This window comes from Physeter macrocephalus, unplaced genomic scaffold (assembly GCF_002837175.3).
Source record: "Physeter macrocephalus isolate SW-GA unplaced genomic scaffold, ASM283717v5 random_10, whole genome shotgun sequence".
NCBI lineage: Eukaryota > Metazoa > Chordata > Mammalia > Artiodactyla > Physeteridae > Physeter > Physeter macrocephalus.
The window spans coordinates 53,380-60,303 of NW_021145296.1; the positions used below are offsets into that span (position 1 = coordinate 53,380).

General features: G+C 61.3%; 1 protein-coding gene across 2 annotated transcripts; it reads right to left on the reverse strand.

The window, feature by feature from the left end:
- Positions 1 to 3,003: 3,003 nt before the first annotated feature.
- Positions 3,004 to 6,924, reverse strand: LCN2 (lipocalin 2). Of its 2 annotated transcripts, XM_007102419.4 has the most exons (7): positions 6,720 to 6,923; positions 6,051 to 6,187; positions 4,778 to 4,857; positions 4,463 to 4,582; positions 4,126 to 4,227; positions 3,361 to 3,390; positions 3,050 to 3,217 (listed from the first exon to the last, which is right to left on the reverse strand). In XM_007102419.4, exons 1-6 carry the CDS (start codon positions 6,855 to 6,857, stop codon positions 3,368 to 3,370), a joined length of 600 nt encoding a protein of 199 aa, XP_007102481.1. In that variant the 5' UTR covers positions 6,858 to 6,923; the 3' UTR covers positions 3,050 to 3,217; positions 3,361 to 3,367. The 2 variants fall into 2 exon arrangements, with proteins under 2 accessions (XP_028338991.1, XP_007102481.1); XM_028483190.2 differs by lacking the exon at positions 4,126 to 4,227 and having other exon boundaries at positions 3,004 to 3,217; positions 6,720 to 6,924.

Below are 6,924 nucleotides of genomic sequence, written 5' to 3' on the forward strand. Positions count from 1 at the left end.
CTAAGGCCCCCAATGTGTAGGGAAGATATCCGTTCACAGCCTACTTGAGAGTCACGGTCAGCAGAGTGCAGCTTGTGGCTATCAGTCAAGGAAGGCTTCGGGATAGTCTGCCCAGCTGCCATCATATCCCACCCTTTTTACCAGCTGGGAAAGGGGGCCCTGCCCAAAGTTACCCAGCCGGAAAGTGTCGCTCCTGAGCTGGAACCAGAGGTGTGATCTTGGCCAGCGATACAGCTGAGTGAGGCCCATATCCAGGGTAGAGGGGCTCACTTACTGGGACTCCTGTAGCTGTAGCTGCTAGGAGGCCACATGGCTGCTGCAGCCTGGTGCTGGTCTCACACTGGTAGTTCCTGAGAGCAGGCCATCCCTGGGTGGCGGTCAGACCGAGCTATGTTCCCCGCTGATGACAATGGGAAGGGATCCTCTCTGTCCCAGGAGCTGCCTTACCGTTTCACTGAGGAGCAGCGTGAGCCACCACTGACTTGGATAATGGCAGCCCCACCTTCTCCTTGAAGCAGGTTGAGTGGAGGCGAGGCCCACGCTGAACCAGTGCAGGAAGAATTGCAGTGAAAACCCCTCACCCAGGTCAGCTGACCCTCCTTGACTATAATGGGTGGGTACCCTTCCTCGCATCCCCCCAGCTGCCCTCCTCCAGCCAGGCATCCACTTACTTCCCACCACCTGGGGCTACCACAATATTTCTATTATTTCTTCCCACTACCTGGAACTGGACACACTGGCCAAATAAAGTTGAAATTTTCTGCCAAAAAAAAAAGGTACTAGGCCCACGGTTGGAACAGGTGGCAGACAGCACCTGGGCCATTCCTGGAGAGGGATGAGTCTTTGGCTTCGGGAGGGTGATGGGAGTGCGCCTGGGGGTAGCCAGGCGCTCTGATGGGTGGACACGTGCATCAGGCATCCCCATGCAGGCTGCATGCATGAGCGCTCGCATCCAGCTGCCATGTCTCTGTGGTGTGTATCTGTACGTGCCTCGGCGTGTTTCTGAGAACCTGTATGTCTCTCTGGGGGTCTGCTGCCCGTCCCCGTGTGCCTGGGAGTCTTTGTGTTTCTCCCTTTGTCTGTGGGGTCCTGTGATCTCAGGTGTGATTTCATAACTGGGAGAAAACATGTGCCTGTGCTTTTCTTTGGGTGTCCTATGCTTGTAGGGATAAACGTGTTTGGATTGTGTCAGCATGTCCACACATGTGACCTGTGTTTCTGCCATGTCTCTGCGCACTTGTGTGCTACACAGACACAGGTGTTTCTGCTTCCGTCAGAGGACACAGGGCTCTTCTGTCTTAGTTAGTGAAGTGCCAGGGTCTCAGGGAGGGCCTCTCACTGATCAGCCAAAGGCGGGTGCCCAGCCCTCCTTTCTCAGCCCTGCTCACACCTCTTCCAAGTGTTGACCCCGCTCAGCTCCTCTCCGTCCCAAGGAGACAATGCAGCCCCAGAGAGTACCCCCTCCCCAACCCCGGGGTGCCCATCCCGTTGTGGGGACCAGGCGGGGGAGTCACTTAGCTTGTCCTGTTGAAAGTCAGAGACCACGGAGAACTGGGCAGGGTCTGCAGGACGCCGCACAGCCCCCTGCTGGCAGGACCCCACCATAGCATTCAAGGAGCGGCCTTTCTCCTGGGCCTGAGCGTGTGCTCGGGGCCTGGGGCTAGCGGTGTGGACAGAGGGAGGCAGGCGGGAGGGGAGGGGAGGGGAGGAGGGCCCGGCCAAAGCCTCATCCCCCAAGTGGCTGAGTGAGGGGGGACGATGGAGAGCTGGGTGGCACAGGTGGTGAGGCCCCTACCTGGCCGGCCCCTTCTCTACTCCCAGAAGCTAAAGAGAACCTGGACTCTGCCCACCCCACTCCTGTGGCCAAGGTCCACATAGCAGACCACAGGACAAGACAGCCACTACCCCAGCCAGCCCTGCTGGGGGGAGGGGCTGTGCCTTGGTGCTACCCTGCCTCTGGCATCCCTGTTCACCTCTCACTCCTCATCTCACAAGCCCCGCCGTCACTCCCTCTGCAAGCCCAGTGTGGGAGGCTGAATGCCAGTCCCCAAAGATATCTGGGTCCGAGTCCTTGGAACCAGTGAATGGTACCTTATTTGGGAAAGGGGCCTTTGCAGACATGATTACATTGAGACTTTGAGATCGAGAGATTATCCAGGATTATCACAGCTCCAGTATCTCCCCTTCCCCCAGCCAGGGGTGAAGGGGTAGGTGTGCAAGTTTGTGGATGGAGAAGCCTGGGTTTCTTCAGAACCCCACCCCCTCTGACCTCTGACCTTGCAACGGAAGAAGAGGCCAGGGAGGGGGTTCCTGTGTGTGGTGCAGACAGGGAGGGGCTCCAGCTGCGGCCTGTGGGTGAACAAGGGCTTGTTGGGCCCAGCCAAGCCGTGGGTACAGGTCTGGATCCCTCGAGTCTCCTGGAATCTGAATTCCTGGCAGCGTATTCCCCTCCCTGCCACCCCCGGCTCTGCGCCTGGTGGTCTGGAGGTCATCATAGAGGAGAGGTGTGGGTGAGGACGAGATGCTGAATGGGGTCAGCATGGACACTGCCACCCACCAGTGGGAGCGAGAGAGCGAGCCCTGGGCAGAAAGGGGGCTGGGCGGGGCGGTCCCCTATGGGCAGGGGACCACCCCTGGCGACCCTCAAGCTGGGCATGCCTCTGCCCCACCCGCTGTGCACCCCTCCTGCCCTGGCTGCTGTCTTCCAGCATCCACAGGAGTCCTTGTGAGTTGGGGGTGACAGCACCTCAGCCCTCGCAGCCCCCATCCAGCTCCCCGGCCCTGGCTGGGCCTCTGCTGTGGCACCTACTGCAGGTGATCGAGTGTGGGAATGAGGTGTGGCCCCATCAGTGTTTCTGTTGGACCAGGCATCCCTCGAAGGCAGGGACAGGCCTGGGGGTGGGGTGGGGGTGGGTGGAGAGCTAGGAAGTGTCCAGCCAAAGCTGGCCATGGGTTCTGTGGCCGCCTTCACTTGCTGAGGACCACAGGGGGGTCCAGGAGTGATGCTAATGTGAGCCCACCCTTTGCCTGTCCTCCTCCCAGGTGGCCCAGGGGTCAAGGAGCACAGACTGGGGGCCGGGGCATGTGTTTATTTAGCAGGCAAGGTGGGGCTCCGGAGAGCAGCTGGTGGGAAGTGCCATGAGAAGGGTCTCTGGACTCTCTCCTGTCACCGGTGTCTGGGCTGGTGGGGACAGCTAGGCACCAAGCCGGGCAAAGGCTGACAGGAGGGCGATGGGAGCAGAGAGACAGGAGGCACGTGAGAGGGAGACGGGGAAGTAGAGACAACAGCGGTCCTGGGCGGGAGGGCAAAGGCAGGCCTGCACCCTGGCTCCCATCAGCCCCCTCCCCAGCCATACTCACTGCACCCTCACTGGTCATCGATGCACTGGTCTGTGGGGGAGAGAGTCTGTCAGAATGTGTGTGTGTGTATGACCCCTGCCCCTAGGACCCCTGCACTGCCCCTGGGCGCCCCAGGCCCCAGCCTGGCCCAGCAAAGGCATATCTGGGGGTTCCCTTCAGGGCTGGGGGCTGGGGCAGGGGATTGGGAGAAGGGCCTGAGGACGAGCAGACCTGGGGGACTCCCGTCCCCCAGAGGAGCTAGGTGAGGCCCAGCCACACATCTGCTCGGGCGCCCAGGCCTCTGCCTGTTTACCTGCTGACCCTGGCAGCCCTTCAGCTTTGGGGAGCCAGTGGCTCCCTGAGTGGCCTAGCTGGAGCCCCCTGCCCAGTCCAGGCCACCTGAAGACAAGGGCACTTTTCAAGTCAGTGGTGAGCAGCCTCAAGGCGAGGGGAAAGTGGCCCCGGACGAGGGGGTGTGCGGAGGAAGTGGTCTAGGACGGTAGGGCCTGGGGTGTCGGGGAAGTGGCCTGGGGCAGGGAGACTGGGGAAATTTGGACCTGGGCCTGAAATTCTCATCTGTCAGGGAGGAACCCTTGGGGCCCAGATCCCTGGGTGCCCCACGGGTCCTTGGGTGCGGCAGGGTCTTCCTGAACCCAGAGGGGCTCAGAGGGGCTCCAGTGACTGGAGCAGAGGACCGAGCCCCTCCTCCCCCCCTTTCCCTGGTGGGGCAGCATCAGGCCTGGATAGTCGCCACATCCCCTTCTCCTCTCCCCAGCTGGCCATTACCGATTGGGACAGGGAAGAGGATGTACTCATCGGTGAGGCCCAGGGATTTGGCGAAGTGGATGAAGTTCTCCTTCAGTTGAGGGGTCAGCTCCTTGGTCCTCCCTGTGGCCAGATGGCCAGTGAGTGGCCGGCAAATACTCCATAAATATCGTTGAATGCGTGAACAAGGCCTCTGATCCCTTCCTCATGGAGGGTCTGCGGAAGGACCTCCCTCCCTGGCCGCCCACAGGGACTGGGAGCTGACACTGGAGAGGACCTGGGGGGCTGGGTTGGGGTGGGCCTCTCCCCCGACAGTGTGACCAGGAGCCGGGTCCCCGAGGCGGTGAGGAAGACCCACCGTAAAGGGTGGTCTTGAAGTACTCCTGGTTCTTGTAAACCTTCTTGAAGTACACCATGGCAAACTGGTTGTAGTTGGTAGTCGCCACTTGCACGGTGTAGCTCTGCACCCCGGGGAAGCCTGTGGGGAGGACGGCGAGGGGTCAGCCTGGCCAGGCTGCGAGGAGGGAGCCGTTCCTTTCTCCCCGGCCCATCTGCAGGGGCTTCTCGCACAGAACAGCATCTGTGTGGAGGGGCAGGGAGGTCTGCGCCCCTTCCTGGAGGACCCTGCCCCCCCAGAAGCCCAACCCCAGGGCCCACCTCATTCAGGACTCACCCTTAATATTGCCCAGGGTGAACTGGCCGGGCCGGGAACTTGGGACAAAAGTTCTGATCCAGTGGACACAGCGCCCGTCCCTGTGGGAGGGAGAGATGGGTGAGGGAGACCGGAGGGGACACAGGCTTGGACTCCTTGGGCCGGACGAGGTGGGGGTCAGGGCTGTAGCTGGAGCGGGTGGGATTCTGATGCCCTGGCCTGGCCCAGCCCAAGACAGTCCATCCCCACCACAGCAGGCGGTCCCTACCCCACCCAGCTGAGATGGGCCTGGGTCTTCCCCTCTGAGCCTACCCCTGTCTGTCACTGCCTGGTCTGCCCTGGGACATCTGACCCTGCTCAGACCCTCCCTCCAGCACCCACTGTCCTTTCCTCTTCAGGGCCGTCTCCCCTCGGTGGCCTTCCCTACACACTGTCCCCCTACCCCCGACCCCAGGCATTTATCCCCTGCTCCTGTCTACCCTCTGCTGCTTCCCTGTCTGTAACCTCTCCTGGGGGATTTACCCTCCAAGGTTCCAGTCTGCTCCCTGCCGAGGACTCCTCTAGCTCCTGGGCCAACCCTGACCTGAGTCCCACCCTGTCTCCTGGTATTCCAGAGCTGATCTCCCCAAACGCACCCTTCTTCTGCTTCTTGCTCCACAGATGCTCCAGCCTCAATCCCCCTGGGTGCCAGAGCCAGAAACTCACAGGGGCTGGGCGATCCTTGGCACCCTACCATTTCTCTCTCCGCCACCCCCAGAGGGACCCTGCTCAGACCCGCTCCGCACCAGATCGCTTCTGTGCTGGTGCCTGAGGCCCCTGGCGGTGTGAGGGCTGCCCCCCTGCCAAGCCACTCATCAGCCGCTGCTCAGGACAGCTGTACGATGGCTGCTTCCTGAGGGAGTGTTTCTGACTCAGAGTCACCAGCCCCTGCCGTGGACGCCTCATGGCTCCTTCGGAGGCAGGGCGGCTCGTTCAAGGCCCAGTTCCAGAGGCTCCCTCCCTGTGAGCCCTTGATGAAGCCCTGGGGGGGGGCGGGTTCCAGGTGCTCTCTGTCTTGTTTTCTGAATGACTGTGTCCGTCCCCAGCGCTCTCTGTGTCTGCTCTGAAGTGACCAATAAATGCTGATCTAATGAAGGAAGAAATGGACAAATATCTGAATCCGGTGCAGAGCACAAGGGTGAATGACTGTCTCTCACCTTCGGTCAGCCCTTGACTGTGACATCAGTCTGCTGCCAGACCCTCAAGCAGCCACTCAGGTCTCCCCCACTTTCCCCAAGGAGGTGGCAGCTCTCACCTGAGCAGGGTGGAGGTGACATTGTAGCTGCGATCTTCTTTCAGCTCGTAGGTGGTGGTGTACATCTTAAACTGGCCTTGTTCTTCCTTCTTAAATGCATTCCCTGCCAAGCCTACGATGTACCACTTCCCCTGGAACTGCAGGGGGCTGTACTAGGCAGAGCCCACAAACGACCCTAGGGCCCCCGCCACTGCTCTGTCCCTGCAGGCCCTGAACCAGGAGCCCCTGTAACTAAGCAGCAGAGCCTGGGACTGGGCATTCAGATCCTGCACTGATGAAGCTAGTGGGAGCTGGAGGCAGCCAGGCCAGGAGGGAGCCCTGAGGATGGCAGGGAGGGGGCGACCCTGGGCAGGGTGGCCAGCTGGCCTCCCTGTGCCTCAGTTTCCTCCTCATGCAGAGGGACTAAAGGTGTTCTCACCATGCACGGACTACAGCAATTATGGGAGAGAGACTGGACCTGGGAAGGTCTGCCCAGGTGATCCTTTTGTCAGCAAGGTTGGGGTCGGTGTGGGACAGTGGAGCGTGGCCTCCATCGGGGGACCCAGGGCAGGATAAGCCGAAGCCTGGGCGTCCTGCCTTTACCTGTTTGCTAGGACTCTTCACCTCTCTTCCCCTCTGCTCGCACCCTTCCCTGGGCACCCCCTGCAGCTCTCCCTCCAGGGCCCTTACCTGGTCAGGCTGGAAGTTGGGCTGCAGGGGGACCCTGAACAGAGGTGGGGCGGGGATCAGGCTGGGGGTGGAGTCCTGGGCTCGGGTGTGCAGGGCCCCCAGCAGGCTGAGGCCCAGCCACAGGAGACCTAGGGGCATGGCTTCAGGGCTGAGGGGGCTGGTGCTCCGTACAGCAGCTGAGGGGGGAAGTGAGTGCGGAGGCTGC

Coding starts and splice junctions, on each gene's coding strand:
- LCN2 (XM_007102419.4), bottom strand. CDS start 6,857: ATGCCCCTAGGTCTCCTGTGGCTGGGCCTCAGCCTGCTGGGGGCCCTG. Junction 6,188..6,719: donor CCAACTTCCAGCCTGACCAG/GTAAGGGCCCTG, acceptor AGCCCCCTGCAG/TTCCAGGGGAAGTGGTACAT. Junction 3,391..4,125: donor CCTCTTCCCTGTCCCAATCG/GTAATGGCCAGC, acceptor TCTCCCCCACAG/ACCAGTGCATCGATGACCAG.